The sequence below is a fragment of the Helianthus annuus genome, chromosome 8, assembly GCF_002127325.2.
Source record: "Helianthus annuus cultivar XRQ/B chromosome 8, HanXRQr2.0-SUNRISE, whole genome shotgun sequence".
Lineage (NCBI taxonomy): Eukaryota > Viridiplantae > Streptophyta > Magnoliopsida > Asterales > Asteraceae > Helianthus > Helianthus annuus.
In genome coordinates this window covers 92,542,400-92,559,567 of record NC_035440.2, presented here as the reverse complement: position 1 = coordinate 92,559,567, position 17,168 = coordinate 92,542,400, and the positions used below count along the sequence as shown (strand labels likewise).

Sequence of the window (17,168 nt, the reverse complement as noted above, 5' to 3'; positions counted from 1 at the left end):
TTGGTTTTCATTTAAACTTATTGACGGTACTTTTCAGTAATAATTGATGATTTTATTTAACAACTTGTGATTTGTTCAATATGATTAGTGGCTCGTTATTGGTTTGTCACACGCATAATAGGGTTTTCCCATGGGTGGTATTCTGGGGGTGTGACAGTTTGGTATCATAGCCACTGGTTATAGTGAACTTGGTTTTAAAACGTTTTTATAAAACCAGACTATAACCGAACAGTACTGAAATCGACCATGACACTCAGCTCCAGACTGCAAGGTTCGTTTCTCATTTACTATTACATGGTATATCTAGTGTACACTTATGTATAACATTACACGTGAATGCACACCTGACACTACAGTATGAGCCCTTATGTTACCAACCCCGTTATGTGATCTGTTAGTATGACACTATCCATTGCTTATTGTGATCCTTAACCCTGTAATACCTTTCGTTGCTGTTTGGATAAGGGGAAACCTTTTAGCGCAAGTTAAGAAGGCACTGTGATAAGCATGCAAATCACCTTATTATTATGGGTGCACACATAATAATAACGTGAGGTGCATGTGAGTCCCAGTGAGGCTTAACGAGTGTGAAAAAGGTTCTGCTCTGTTAACTGGCTTTATGTTAGAATTCAGTAGTCTATAGAGGTCATAATAATACTTGACTCCTACTCGAACTTGCATTTTAAATCCTTCCTCTTCTTGTATAGAATCATGAGTGGACGAGGCCATGGACGTGGACATATTGCTATGACTCAGGCTGAGTTGACAAATCTTATCAACACTCGTGTAGCTGAAGCCCTAGCGGCTTACCAGGCTGGTACGATATGTGCCAGTTACTTTCTATCCTTGTGTCGTATACTCGAATCTTACCTGTGCGTTGTACGATCTTACGTTTTAGGTCAACCTGCGAATCAAAACAATCCACCTGCTCCACCTGCTTGTACGTACAAGATGTTCATGGATTATAAGCCACAGACCTTCAGTGGGATTGAAGGGGCAGTAGGACTCCTGCGATGGTTTGAGAAGGCAGAATCGGTATTTGCAATGTGTAACTGTCCTGCTGGGGATAGAGTGAAGTATGCTACGGGCACACTCGAGGATGGTGCCCTGACATGGTGGAATGCCCAGGTTCAGATGTTGGGTATTGAAATGGCGAATGCCACTACTTGGGATGATTTCAAGGAGTTGATGCGAGAGGAGTATTGTCCTCGTGATGCGGTTCAGAAACTGGAGAACGAGTACTACAATATGAAAATGGAGGGATCTGAGATTGAAGTATACACTAGGAGGTCTAATGATTTAGCAAGTTTGTGCCCCAACATGTCTCGACCTCCACATCGGCGAATTGAGTTGTATCTCTAGGGCTTAGCACCAGCTGTTAAGAGGTACGTCACTGCTGCAAACCTAGACAATCTGCCCCGTATCGTCCGTTTGGCACATAAGATTACTGACCAGGAGGTCGAACGGGGCAACTTGCTGCCACGTGTTTCTGCTACTACCTCGACTGCTACAGCTACCACACCTACCAGTGATAACAAGCGCAAATGGAACGATACTGACAGAGCAACCAGTGCCAGCCAATCTCAGAAAAGGGCAGACAACAACATCCACCGTAGCTTCAGCCAGTCGTCTTCTGTGAACCAGAATCAGAGCAACAATTCAAATCAGGGTTCTTACGCGGGAAAGCTACCAAAGTGTGATAAGTGTATGTTCCACCATCGCGGGCCATGCACCCGGGTATGTCATAGGTGCAACAAGGTGGGCCACATGGCTAAAGATTGTAGGGTCTGGCTCCCAAAGCCGCCGCAGCAGCCGCAGCAACAGGAGAGGCAGCAGCCCCAACAGAATCGGGGAAATCAAAAGGGGTGCTTTCAGTGTGGTGAAGAGGGTCATTTTAAGAGGGATCGCCCCCAGCTTAATCAGAATGCTGGCAACAACAATACTGGGAATAACAACGATGGGAACCATGGTGGGAACGGGGCAAGTGGAAGAGTATTTACTATTGGCGCTGGGGAAGCTCGCAATGAAGGGTAATGCTGAGACCGGTACGTCTTCTTTGAATGATCTTTCTGTTTCTGTTTTATTCGACTTTGGTGCCGATTTGAGTCTTGTGTCTTTGGGGTTCAGTTGCCAGTTAGGACTGACTCCCACCCCTCTTGTAAAATAAGCATGTAGTAGGATTAGCTGATAGTACATCGATTGAAGCTTCTCATGTTCTTTTTGGTTGTAGACTTGTTCTCATGGGTCAAGTGTTCGGCATTGACCTACTTCCCGATACTTTTGTAAGTTTTGACGTGGACATGGATTTGGTTATCTATGTGTCACGCAGAATTTCTTTGTAAAGAGAAAATCTTGTGTATCCCTCTCCCTAGTGGGGAATCCTTATCAGTCCAAGACCATCGTAGTGGTGCCAGGGTTGGCATCATCTCAGCCATGAAAGCCCAGAAGTGTCTACTGAAGGGCTACCCTGCTATTCTAGCTCTCTTCACTGATTCGCAACCTGAAGAAGGGAAGATCGAGGATCTTCCAGTTGTTCGTGAATTTTCGGACATGTTTTCTGAAGAGTTACCTGGTTTACCTCCACACCGTCAGGTGGAATTTCAGATTAGTCTTATGCAATTTCAGATTCCTTCTGGGGTACAGCAATCCCTTGGATTCGCTGGATACTATCACAGATTCATCGCGGGATTTTCGAAGATTGCGCAGCCTTAACCTCGTTAGCACAGCTGGGAGTGGTGAACTCATGGGAACCAAAGTAGGAGGACGTCTTCTCAGCTTTTGAAACCCAACCCTGTAACGCATGGAGCATCACTTCTATCCGAGGGTACTGATGATCTGGTGGTATATCATGATGGTTTGAATCAGAGTCCCAGTCACACATCAGTGCAACATGAGAGGGCGATGGCTTACGTGGGGGACCTACAGGAAGAACTGCACGAGCCCTGATCTACGGTGGAAGCCATGGTCTTTGGATTTAAGTTGGAGGCATTACTTGGACGGTACCGAATGCACCACTTAGACCGATCACAAGGGCCTCCCGTGTACCCTGGTTACGAGAGAGTTAAATCAGTTAATGGCATCGCTGGATGTAACTTTTGAATGAATACGAGCTTTGCAGCTCGCTATCCACTCTAACATACATGATCAGACTCGCCTTGTTCAAATTGAAGAACTAGAGGAAGAGAGTTCTCAAGATTGACCCATGTGGGGCATGGGGAAGCAACCTTTGGCAGGTCGGACGATATTTGCTGCTTCATGGAACGAATATGGACCTCACTATACAGCAACCTTGGGGAACTGGTGCAGGCGAAGCACACGGGCCTGCTTGAGAAGCATGGCGAGCTTAACTGACGTCACGATGGACCATTCGACAGTCTGGGAAGAATCGGTGGCATAATCTACAAACTCGGGTTACCCGGCGAGTCAGGTAATATACGCGGTGTCATGTATGTTTCGGATATAAGGCAGTGATTGTCTGATGAAACACGTGCGATACCTTTACTGGAGGAATTTATCGAACACATGGACCAAGAAGTCAAGGTTCGTCAACATAGTCGTTCACGATTATGAGAGTTCGTTGGAACTCAAGACGTGAACCGGAGTTCACGCGGAAACGCCATGATCGGACGAAGCTCTAGTATCTTCAATTGTTCAAACAGTTGTTTCAACCTTGGACGTCATTGACGAATTTCGGGACGAAATGCACTTTTAAGTTGGGGATGATGTGGTACCCGAGGAAAATCCACAGTCATCCTGATCTAACACTTTGTTGTTTGGGATACTTATCAAATTTCGGGACGAAATTTCTTTTAAGTTGGGGATGATGTAACAACCCGTATTCCCAAGGTTAGCATTGCATAAACTCCACAACCTTTGGCGCGTGTACTTACAAATAATTGCTCTTATATCACTATCATACAAAACGCAGTAGGTTACGCGCGTGTTTCGCTAAGTGTTATGTGTGTAGGTTATTATACGTGAAACCGTCAAACGTGTTTTATGTGCTTGACTAGTTATGTCACGAAGATGTATGGTGAATGTATATAATAGAACTAGTATTTGTATGAGTTGGGCCTAGTCACTTGGGCCGGATTTCGCACACCTCCATTAGAATTCCACACCCTGTCACTATAGGATTATCGGCCCGACTTTTCCCCTTGAGCCCAAGATCTGGCCCGGCTAGCACTCTTAAACAATTTAGGATGCATGGCAATTAAAACATTGCACAACCTTCACGCCAATTAACCCTAATTTCCAAAGCTCTTCTCCTCGGACGTGCGACGACAACAAGTCCCCTCGGTGTGCTTTCTGTATTCGCTTGTGCCTCTCTTGCATTCGGTTAGTATACTCTTGCCACTTTCGTGTTGTGTTTTCTTGTCATACATGGTAGCATGATTTCGTGATGTGTTGATTGGATCATGTTCTTGCTTGGAAATCGATTGTAGTCCGCACTGGTAGATTAATAATGTCCGCACAAGTTGTTGATTAATAAAGGTCCGACCTTGTTCTCTCTTCTAAGGTTGTTTGCGCATCTAATAACTTAATCACATAGAAATCGCTAAACTTGTTTATTGGTAGTGGTCCGAATGTAATTGTGTTATCATGCACAGAAGTCTAAATATAATATAAGGGAAATAATAAAACAGTTGTTGTTGGTCTGCACGTGTAATTCATATTGGCTGAATATTAATTCATCTCACATGCATGCAATAATGACAAGGAAAAAGTTGTCTACTTGATGTCTTGAATTAAGGGCCTGTATATAACAGGAAGCATATGTAATAATGTTTTCCTTTTTTTGTACATGGGTGATGTCAGAAGATGCTTGAGATTATAGAATGGTCATGATATTATGCTAACTTGTGTTGTTTTCTATAATCATCAAGATATGTAGGCTGAAGTTCCTTGGTGGGTCGATCCCTTTTATTTAATTAATCAACATGTTAAATATTATAGCTTTAGTGACAATCTATTGATACTTGCGGGTCGTGATTTGATTATGTAATGTCGGTATCGATTAAATGCTTACTGATGATGATGTGGATGAGAATGATAATTGTTATGTAATTGCTATGATTGTATTATTAGTGATTTGATTCAACATAAAATAATATTACATGAAATTATTATGATGCGATATTGTCTGATGATTTTGGGACATTATTAAGGGCCGAAGGTTAGCATGTTATTGGTTAGGTTGTTTATGATCAGGTCATTGGGTGAATTGTTACATGATTTCTTGACGACAATAACTAGGACCTGAATTAGTTAATATTATGCTATAATTGATAGGCCGAGATCCATTAAATGAATTTGTTGCCATCTTAATGAAATTCCAATGCATGATGGGTAACAAGTCACATACATACTGGATCGATATATATTAAATGGGCTGCTAAAAATTATTAGATGTAATTATATAAGGTTGGGCCGGCGGTAGGACTTAATTAAGTGATTACAAAATGGGCTGACCACAACTATGGTTTTGGGCCAGTTCTGCTGGGCCGTAAGAAGGAGCGAGACTGCTTAGGGGTTACGGACGGAGTATGTTTGGGCCGGGTAGGATATTGGACTATCATGATTCAGAGGGGTTGTGTTAACCGTAGGGCCAAGTCTAAAACTATTGGGCCGCACAGCTTATGGGGTTTATGCATAGAGTCGTTAAGTGTTGGTATGTGACGTGGTGAATTATGTGAAATGTATGTGACTCGAATATATAATACTTGACTACGTGATAATTGATGCAAATTGTTACATGTGTGGTTCTATACGTGGTTTGATTGAATGAGATTCTAACGGGCAGTGGTAACCACAATAGGAACTAATTGATCAACTCGGAACACGAAACGTATTCTACCGAGCACTCTAAGGTGAGTTCATCTCTTTTGAGCATGCGTCCCGGTGGTTGGGACAGTCAGTGGGTATCCCGGGAAGGGATAAGTCTTTTGGGTAAAAACGGGAATGTTGGATAATATACTCTTCCTATCACCTTTAAAGTCCCTCTGTGTTGTTTGGTTACCTGGGAGGTAACATGGTATTAGTTAGTAGCGCTACTTAGGTTTGGCAACCTCACCCCGTACCTGGGAGGACGGGTGTTGAACTAATGACCTAGTTATGACCAATGCTTTGATAGGAGCATTGGAGAAAGGGCAAAATAATCTGAAGCCGTCTTGTATCGGGGTATTATCAACATTGTTTTCAACATTACTTTCGGATTTAAATTCAATGGATTAACTAAACACTTGGTAACCAACGTTTTTGTAAAATTATGAACTCACCAGCGTTGTCTGATACACTTGTTGCATGCTCGCAGGTCGTTAGATTATATGGATTTGGAAATTGCTGTCTGAAGTAGCTGAAGTGGTCATGGGTCGTGCTGATTGGATACGAATGATGGGGTTATTGATTATATACAATTAATTTGAAACAGTTAAACTATGATTTCTTTTATTTGCTTCCGCTGAACATGTTGGTTTTCATTTAAACTTATTGACGGTACTTTTCAGTAATAATTGATGATTTTATTTAAAAACTTGTGATTGGTTCAATATGATTAGTGGCTCGTTATTGGTTTGTCACACGCATAATAGGGTTTTCCCATGGGTGGTATTTTGGGGGTGTGACAGTAGTTACGACAATTCACGAGATTAAACCCTCACAACGATTAATAAAGTGCAATACTTAACAATTCAGCGGATTCACAACGAATGACAGAGTATAGCCCGAGTTCGGACAACACTCAAACATTCAAGTCGAAATTACGACGAATGACAAAGTATAAACTCAATTTGAGCAGCACTTAATCATACGTTGGATAGTTTCAATCGATCAGACGTTGAATCGTAATAGTGATCGAGTTATTACCCTGTTTTATGGCAGCACTTCGTGAATTTGTGTGTGTTGTGGACTGTTTCTATGATATCTCAGTGTGTATAACGAATTTCTTCGTCGTTTTAGTGCCAGAAATCAAGTCCCAATGTCTGCTATTTATACACAAAATTGGCCAGGCTTACGAACCGTAAGACTTTTTTTCCTTACGGTCCGTAAAGGACACCTGAGCACTATAGGGTAGCCATGTGTGGGACTAGGCCTGCTGAGTTGACAGTTTCTTCAAATTTGAATTCGACAACAAATTATTTAGATAATCGTCCACTAGGGTTTACCCCCCCTGAGTTTTAGGGGCCCTGATCCTGATTCCGATTGTTCTGAAAATTTTAGGGTTTGTGCAGAATCACTTGGGTGTCTTAATTAGGGTTTTCTTAATAGATAATTAACATACTAAGTATTAATTTTAGTGAGAGTTGTTACATTCTCCCCACCTTAAGAAAAATCTCGTCCTCGAGATTTACTGGAATAAATGAGGATATTTCCACTTTATTTCTGATTCCAGCTCCCAAGTGTATTCTGGTCCTTTCTTTGAATTCCACTTGACTTTGACCAATACTAGTAGTTTGTGTTTGAGAAACTTGATCTTTCTATCTTCTATTTGTAGTGGTTTCTCTACAAATTTCAATTTTTCATTTACCTCTATATCTTGAAGAGGTACTACCAGGGATTCGTCTGATAAACATTTCTTGAGATTGGATACATGAAATACATCATGTACTCCAGCTAACTCTTCTGGTAGTTGTAAACGATAAGCAACTGGTCCTATACGTTGGATCACTGGAAATGGTCCTACGTACCTTGGACTTAGCTTTCCTTTCTTACCGAATCTAACAACTCCTTTCCAAGGAGATACTTTCAATAGCATTTTGTCTCCAACTTGAAGACCTGGTGAGATCTGGTGAGATCTGTTTAATTCTGGTGTGACACAAACTCTAAGTTGAGCTTATTGAAGTTTGGAAGGAGATTGCTGACTTCTTTTTTGAAGACCTGTGTTAGTCTCTGTAACCCTAGAATGTTCAGGGCAAACTAACCGTGTGTGCTTGGTTGTGGCTTGGCCAGATTGTGTAGTTCTTGAAAACTACAAATTTGGTCTCTTTAGGAGTTAAATGCACTCTCTGTAAGATCTTTCTAATTTTGTCATGTTTTATTTTTATTGATTATATTAGTTGAAGTAGGGGTAGTGAGGACCGGCATCTACTTGATTGGTCATTTGTTCTGCGTTCTTGTCTGTCTGTAATCTATATTTTTTCTGTGTTTTTTTCACTGGCTGTGTTCACAATTGTTGTATTGGTTTTGTGTCTTAGATTGTGGCTCCTGATGTAAAGGCATGTCCAGGCACCTTAGAGTGATGAACCTGGAATCTTGTCCCTGACTCAGCTTCGCCTTAGAGTTGTTCTCTGTTTGTATTGGAGTTGTTTTTCTGCTTCTTTTGTTGGATTGTTCTGTGATATTTCTGTCTGTTCAAGTACTTTCTTGAGTGTGATTGTATGGTTTTAGTCTACTATCTTAAAAATCTTGCTATACTCATGAAGATTTGAAATGTTTATGTAGCAATGGGCTTGTTTCTTGTAGATTTTGTATAGATTATCGTGTGGTAATTTGTAGGGTTGTCTTGTGGGAGTTTCATGTTGTATTTGATTAGAGATTTGTTGTATTTGAGTATCGTTTCTTGCTTCTTCAAATTTAAAGTTGGTTATTGTTGTTTGATGCTCATGTTTACAAGTCTTGTCTTGTTTTAGAAGTCGTATGACTTTATGTTTATCAGATGTGTGGTCTGATAATGTTATGTTTTCATATGCTTTTGTGATAATAAGTATTTGGTCATTGAATCTTGTGATTCTGTATTCTGGTTGAGTTGTTCAGAAAGTTGTATCTTTGTGGTTATATCGTCTTGTGCTTTCGTTAAGTTTAGACCTGAAAAATGTTGTTGATTTGTGTAGTGTGAATCTTTATCTTGGGTCATGTGTTTCAGTTCTGTTTTTGGACTGTAGAAGTGTCTTCTGGGCATAGTACGTATGTCTTAATGTCTTTTACTGTATGATTAGTCAAGCCATGTGGTTTGTATGTTCTCTAATCTGTTGTATTGCCAAGATTGTTCTTGATGTCTATGTCTGCTTATCTATAGTCTTGTTTGTATGGTTAGTTGAGCTGTGTGGTTCATGTTTAACCGATGGTTTTGTCAAGATTATTTGTATATTTGTCACTCTTGTATGCTATCTCTAGTGAGATGTATTTTTTTCTGATTGCAAATTGTGTATTTCATGTTAATCAGAATTTGTTTGGCTGCATCTTATTGTCTTGCGCATGTCTCTTTATTCTTAGCCTTGTGTGTGGACATTAAATCATGTGATTTTGTGTTTCTTTTTTGTTTAGGCTAGAATTGTTGTCTGATATAAAAGTGTATACTTCTCGTATATCAGTGTTGTATGAATCTTGTGATTCGTGGCTGTTGTGATGTTAGCCTTGTATTTTATCTCTTGTGCAAGAGATGTGTTTCTTGTTGTATATTTTGCCAGAGTCTGTATTGGCTATCATTGTTGTCTGGTGTTCTTTGTCATAACAGTTTATCTGGTTAACTGTCTGTCTGTTATAGGGATTTCTTTGATTTGTTGTTGGTTTTTTGTGTTTTGCTTCGAAGGATCTCTTGTTTCGTATTGTAATTTGTCTGGGTTCTTATATGTCTGAGTTAGGATGTTGGTTATAGAAATCCTATTTTTAGTCTTGTTTCTCTATGTTGTGTATATGGCTCGGTTGCAAGTGATTCGAGTTATATTTTGCATTGTATAAATATCTGGTGTTACTATAATACACCTGTTAAAACTAGTAAATGTGTCATATCTGTTGGTATGAATCCTGAAAAAATTGGCACTGGAGATCTATTGGCGGACTTGGTTGAAAAAGTTTGAGTTGTGTTCAGCATGATCTGTTGTGGTTTGAGTTAGATCTAGTTGACACGTTTGCTGTTTGAATCAAGGGGGGATGTTAAAAATAATAGTGTTCATAACACAAACATGTCAAGTTGGGCTTAATATTCAACATTACTGAATTTGTTGATTGGGCTGGTCTTGTTGATGTTTGCTTCATTGGGCCTTTGGACCTGTATAAGGGTTGTCGGAGATATGAACTTGGTTGTTATAACCATTTTTGTTATTATAACAGATTATGTGCCAGTTTGTCTGTCAGGTTGAATGTTTGAGGGCTGTATATGAAACATTATAGGGGGTCCGATTAGGAGTGCATATTCTTGTGGTGCAAAGTGTAACTTTCAAGTTACATCATATAAAAGGCTGATTATTGGCAGCTAGGGTTTGAGAGACTTCATTTTGTTACGCATCATCACACATCTTCTCTCTGGATATTTTCCCCCAAATTCTCTCTAAGTTATTCACCTACGATACACACAGTTTTCTCTCAAGATTGTTCACTTAGTTCTTCCTGCGATGAGAGAAGTTATGCTTCACTGGTGATTGGTGTTCGGTGATTAAAGGAGTTCTGATTCATCAGCAACTCATGTGGTTTAGTGTTACTTTTCTGTTTCCATTTTTCTACAGTTGTATTGTGATGATCTGTTATTAAAGATCATCTTGGTTTTCTTTCTGATTGTGAGAGTTTGTTTAGTTGTTGATTGATGATCATTTGTCGATGATCATCTAGGTTTGTATTGTTCTTTGTCTTGATTATTTGATCTCACATATTGTGAGATCGAGGGTTTGGGGGGTGTTTTTCGGTTTGGGTTAAATAATAAAATTTTATGTCACGTTTTGTCGCTCCTTTTGTGTTTGGTGTTGTTATTTGTGGTCTGTATAGAATTGTCATACCATTTTTTACAATTCCAGATGTGGTTAATGAATTTAGTGACCAACATGGTAGGTCTTTGGTGGTCTCGGTGTTTGATATCGATGGTCTAAAGAAGATTGCAGAAGTGGTGAAAGAACTTTGTCTCTTTGAATTTTCGATTCAGTTTTTGGGTGGCCTTTCAGTGTTTGTACGTGTGAGTCTAATGAAGTTGCTGAAGAGTTACAGATTAAGCTTTTGTTGAAGACCGAGTTGATTCATTCGTCTGTTTCTTGGAAAGGCCAATCATTCCCTTTTGAAAGGGTGGCTTGGCTTAAAGTGCAAGGTGTCCTTCTGAATTTATTGTGTAATGACACTTTGAACTGGATAGGGGCGAAATATGGGAAAATTATTCACAAGGCAAATGTGAAACAAAGTGATAATGATCTATCTTTTGAGTATGTTGCGGTTTTGGTTGGAGATGGAAGGAGGATCATGGATGAAATTACGTTGCAATGGAGGCGGCGTAAGTTCCAGGTATGGGTAATGGAGGAAATAGGCGACCGGATACCCGATTTTTTATGTTCTAAGGTTGGGGAAACTGAGGCTCCGGCGAAGATGGATGCTTCCGGCGAATCTCTGGTGATTGGGATTGATGGAGGCATTAATGGTTTTTTTGAAAATTATCCGGATATTTCGGCTCCTAGAAAAGGAAACATCAATAAGCTTAATGGTGGTGGTGTGAGTCAATCATTTCCTAATCATGAAAGTTTGACTACCACTACTACCACCACCACTACCACCACCACCACCACCACCACCACCACGACCACCACCACGACCACCACCACCACCACCACCACCACACTACTACCACTACCACCACCACTACCACCACCACTACCACCACCACTACCACCACCACCACCACCACCACCACCACCACCACCACTACCACTACTACGACGACGACTACCACGACGACGACTACCACGACGACGACTACCACGACGACGACTACCACCACTACTACTACCACCACCACTACTACCACCACCACTACTACCACCACCACCACTACTACCACCACTACCACTACTACCACAACTACCACCACTACCATCACTACCAAAAGATAGAGATACAAAAATAATCCACCCAAAATGCTTTCCAAAGACGAGAGGCCCAACCCACCTAAGAGACAAAGATTAGACTTTGATCCGGTAGGTTTAGATATCTTCGGATTGGATGTTTTGCTGGGGATTTCCAAGCCCAATCAAGTTACAGAGTCCGATGGGATACAGGAGGTAGAGAAGGAGGATTTAGTTATGAAAGATACTCCTATTGATAAAGAAGTACCAGCGACAAGTGAGGTGATGGATAAGGTTCTCGATAAGAAATGAGGTTTTTAGGAAAAGATTAGGGGTGGCTAGTATATCAGATAAGAATAAGGAGGGGAGATTGAGATGGTTTGGGCATGTGAAACGGAGACAAACGACGGCACCAGTTAGAGTAGTGGAAACTCTTATTGTGGAGGGGATGAGAGGAAGAGGCAGACCCAAACTGACATGGGATGAACAGATTAGGCATGATTTATTAGAGTTGCATCTTTCTGAGGACATGGTCCAAGATAGGACTGTGTGGTGACGTAGGATTAGGGTTAAGGACTTTTAGGGGATATTGCAGAAAGGTCTTAGGTGTATTTTAGGGACGTAGGTTTTCTTATTCTTTAAGTGACTTACCGGTGATTGCATTCTTGTGTTCATGCCCAAATGTTGTTGTATGATATTATACATGATTTACATTATATTGTGTCACTCTGATAACTTTCTTGGTATTGCTGACTTCTTATTTCTATGTTCTTTGACTTGGTGTGTTGATATGCTGTTCGTTTTGGAGCCGACGGTCTCTCTGGAAGCAGCCTCGGATAGAGGCAATGCCTGTCTACATCCCACCCTCCCCAGACCCTATAAGTAGCTTTGCTATTTGTGGGATTTACTGAGTATGATTGTTGTAATTTCAGTCAAATAAAGAATGTATATTTTTGTATTACATATTTTTCAGTATTCAACCTATATAATACATGAGTCTATAACCCAGTATAATAATATTAGTTAATTCTAAAATTAAACCCCAAATCTTTGATTTTGTTTATATTGATTTAATTATTTACATCGTTTAATTTATTTAAATATACACAATGTCATATCATAAAAGTAACCTTTTTCTTTTAACCACATCGTTTAATTTATTTAAACATACACAATGTCATATCATAAAAGTAACCTTTTTTTTTTAACCAAACGCTTCACGCCCTTCCATCACATGCATGGATCGGTAACAAGAGAAGATCACCAACAAGTCATCGAGTAACCGAAATCTGCCTGTATGGGGCTAGTCCTTGGTAGGGTAGAAGCGCACATCTCTCAAAGGGAATGTTTTACTTCAAAGGCAAAAATATTTTGTAATTTTTTTTGAACGGTGACTTTCTTTTTCAGTGACCCAATGTCACATCGCATAAACGGCGGCCCTAGTCAAGATCTGCCTAAACTACGTTGTCTTAATCGGGTCCGCGCTGGGTTGGTCAGACTTGGTTACGTCGTTCCTCAAAAAACGTCCTGTCTCCACACAAGAAGCCTCACTGAAACAACAACCCGATGAAAATATTTTGTAATATTTGATGTAAAATATAAGATGAGTAACATTTGCAGTTAAAAAAGTTTAATCTAAATTCTATTTTGAATCGAACTGCAGTCTTAAGAACCCTAATTCCCAAATTCATCTAAGCTCCAACCTACATGTATAACTCACACCCATAAATTCAATTCCTTTTGTATATACATATACATATACATATACACATACCATAACTTATAAACCCACTATAGCGGCTGTGGTGGTGAAATTTTGGGGATTTTTGCTGACCTAAAAATGCTCGAAAACCCTACTGATTCATCATCCACCGTCAAACGCTATGCTCCACCTAATCAAAGGTATGCGTCTTCGTCTTCTCTTCGTTTACACGGAGTGTTTCGGTTGATTAATTTCGCTGATTTTTTACATTAACGCTGTTTTTTTTTTTTTAATTTTTATGTAGGAATCGGGCTCTTGGAAGGAAGAAATCTGGAGGAGGTAAATCTATCTCTGTAAATATGCGATTTTTCTTGAATTGAGTTGCACAAATGTATGGTTAGGGTTTGGAATGTGCGATTTTGCTTGATATTAGGGTTTCGAAATCTCAATTGGTGATTGTGTTAGTTAGGTAGGAAATGTGTTGCTTATGATTACGTAGAGATTTGGAAACTTAAATTTGATATATAGGGTTTTGGAATAGGTGATTTTGCTTAAAATTAGGTCTTTTTTTTCAGCTCAATCGATCGGATTTGCTATTCAAAAGGGGGGTTGTGGCGCAGCTTGTTGCCCATTTACCTGCCGTTCTATTGTAAATTTTCCGGTTTTTTAAAATTTAATGATAGATTGTTATTGATCGTTGTCGGTTCGGTAGGAAGTATGTTGTTTTATGGAGATTTGGAAACTTCGGTTTGACGTTCATCAGTTCATGTTTTATGATCTGAGTTTTTTTTTTGTTATCTTAGAAGCTAAAGGATTGGTAGATCTGAAACGCCTCTTTTTTATTGATTGGAGAGATGTCAATCAATCACTAAATTATGAAATATGAATAATGATTATATATATTATTCTCCAAAAGTCTTTTTTTAGGCAGATGAAATATTTGATGAAAGCTGTTTGTTCAATCTTCGAATCTGTGGGTTGTGGGTACGGTGATTCTGTTGGTGCCAGTGTGATCTTGATATGTAGGTACTTCATAGGAGCACAGACCCATATCAAAAGGTTTACAATTATGACATTATATATGGTAGTGCTGTGTAACTTGGTAGGTTAATACTTCATAAAAATGGGTCGCTACTACGTATCTAAGCAAGATTCTTTATTTTCTCGAGACTTTAATGCTTGATATGGCTAATACGATATGAAGCGTGAGCTGCTTTATAGTCTTCATGATATGAGAAGTACAAAGGGCATTTTCTTCGTTAATATTTGGTTTTAAGAATTTTTGGTAGTATACAATTTACCGAATTTTAGCCACATCTGTTGGTTTTAACAGCCTCTTATATCAACAAGGATAGTTGATATCCATCAAGTGTCTGTTTTTGATTTTCGTAAGTTCAGAGACTATAGGTAGAAATGTCAATTATATTAACTTTTGAATTAGAAAAGTTATATCTTTTTTACCATACAAAGATTCAGAATTAGTTAATACAATGCCAAAATATTTTTTCGAAGGTTTATATGGAAAAAAGTTAATTGAGATGACCTTAAAGTTTCTTCATAAGGTGACTGTTCTGTATTTGCAGATAGATTGGAACGGGCAAGTAGTTACGGGAATGACGGAGAAAAAAGTCAAGTTGCTGCTTTAAGAAATGTTCCTATAATGGATCACGCAGATCCATCGCGCTTAATTGGCTTGCAAGGATGCTGCAACAGTGAAGCGTATCAACTTCTGACCAATCGTATGTATCTAATTACTCACTATCTGCCAAGAAAATGTTAAATTTATTTCTTGTTCGGTAGGTTTTGAGTTTAATTTAATCTATCTACCCGTTATATCAAACACAGATGGTATTGATTATTGATTTTGTGCTCTATTTACTGAAGGGTATTTAGACAATTAGGCAGGACTATTTTTGTGTGAGTATATACTAAGTAGTAATGTTGCTGCATGCATTTTTTAACGCAGGTTGGGCAGCTGCTATTAATGCATATGAAAATCCCGCAACTGATTTAGCTGGTGAGTGAGGAAAGTCTAAATTTTGATGGACAATTTCTGCCTTTTGTTATCACTTATATATAACGTTAAATTGTTTATTTATTTATTTATTTTTTTATAAATTTAATCATCAATAAAAATTTCAAAGAAAAAGAACATGCCATTCTTTGCAAGATTGAAAGGTTTTGGATGAATTCACAAGTTATGATACTTCTACTTATGAATAGATCGATCTTATTTTGTTTAATTCTATCGGATCAAATGGGTTAACTTACGCATTTTAGCTGCAATGAAAACTGGTCAAGTGGGTTCAAAGGTTCAGAAGACACTAAAGTGTAATTTTTTATGCCTACAAGTAAAACCCGTAAATCACTTTATGCTAAAAGATGATATTCGTTGCAAATAATATAACTTTTGTAATATATGTGGCACCTTATTTTTTGTAAAAAGTTAGATGAAAAGTGTTTTGAGGTCAATCTAACCCCTTCTGCACAATAAGTTCCCCGTTTTGACCCAGATAACAAAGAAAAATTGTATAAACAGATAGATACTCATCATTCTTCTCCTTTTGGTATTTTACAGAGCGGCCCGTTATGTATTCAGGAAGCACTGCATCAGCATGGGGGCAATTCAGACTGCCTCACCAGGTAAAACGATAAATTGTCCATTTGTTTTCTCTCTTTCATTCTCTAAACGCGCTATTTGTTTTGAAACGGTTTCAGATGATTTCCCCGGTAGCAGGAGGGCCTTCCGGGCCTCAAATGGATTTCATAAGCGAACTCAGGCAAGCGATGCATAACTCAAATGCCCAACTTTGACAAGTAATTATCAAGTTTGGAACGCAGTTAGAGCTTCTGTTTTGGCTCACTTATCTTTTAGAACATGTTTATCACAATTACTGTTGTATGTGTTCTTAACTTGGATTTGTGCTGTATTTTATGTGGCGGGATTATTTGGTGTTTCTGCTTCCTTTGTGCTTTAATTTGACAATTCTTTATTTTATACTATTATGCGGCTATGCAGTTAATATAGGTGATATGTTATTGATATATCGGTTACCGGTCCCTATGTACAATATCGGTACCGATATTATCGGCAATATTGACCTATATGGCAATATTGACCTATATCTGACTGATAAATCACCGATTTTCCCGATGTTAGTGCTTTTCTTCTTAGTTCTACCAATCGTCTTTTTCTTATTGCTGCTATTAGTGTTGTAATTATTAATTGTTAGTGTTAAATGTTAGTGTTTTAAGTCTTACTCAGTTCCTACTTGCTACAATTGTTAGTGTTTTGTAAGTTGCAAAAAGGTTAATTTGAATGGTAGGAGAGTATATTGAATTGTTAGTGTTAAATTGCTATATATATAAATTCTGCGTGATATTAAAATTACCGATGTCTGACCGTGATAACCGATGTCTCAAATATCGGTCCTTGACTGATATTCGATTTTTTACCGCATTAACTGCTTAGCTATGTGGGCATATGGATTTTCAACAAGCGAGTTTGAGCTGAGCCACCGTCAACTCAGTTTCGAGCCAATAACTCGGAATATATTTGTCATTCTATCTCACGTGATGGCTTTCAAAACACGTATTCAAGTGAGTTTGAGCTGAGCCAACGTCAACTCATTTTCAAGCCAGTTTTCAAAACACGTATTCAACGAGTTTGAGCTGAGCCAATATCAACTCGGATTCAAGCCGATAACAATAAC

General features: G+C 39.0%; 1 protein-coding gene across 1 annotated transcript; it reads left to right on the top strand.

Moving 5' to 3' along the window:
• The first annotated feature begins 13,363 nt into the window (after nt 1-13,363).
• LOC110873404 lies at nt 13,364-16,458 on the top strand. Its single transcript, XM_022122322.2, has 6 exons — nt 13,364-13,655; nt 13,760-13,794; nt 15,039-15,194; nt 15,422-15,472; nt 16,034-16,098; nt 16,174-16,458. Exons 1-6 carry the CDS (start codon nt 13,594-13,596, stop codon nt 16,267-16,269), a joined length of 465 nt encoding a protein of 154 aa, XP_021978014.1. The 5' UTR covers nt 13,364-13,593; the 3' UTR covers nt 16,270-16,458.
• Nucleotides 16,459-17,168: the final 710 nt, after the last annotated feature.

Bases quoted from the DNA above. Each gene is read 5' to 3' on its own strand.
- LOC110873404 (XM_022122322.2), top strand. From the start codon at position 13,594: ATGCTCGAAAACCCTACTGATTCATCATCCACCGTCAAACGCTATGCT. The intron at 15,195-15,421 runs GTATGTATCTAA...TTTTTAACGCAG, and splicing joins GTATCAACTTCTGACCAATC to GTTGGGCAGCTGCTATTAAT. The intron at 15,473-16,033 runs GTGAGTGAGGAA...GGTATTTTACAG, and splicing joins TCCCGCAACTGATTTAGCTG to AGCGGCCCGTTATGTATTCA.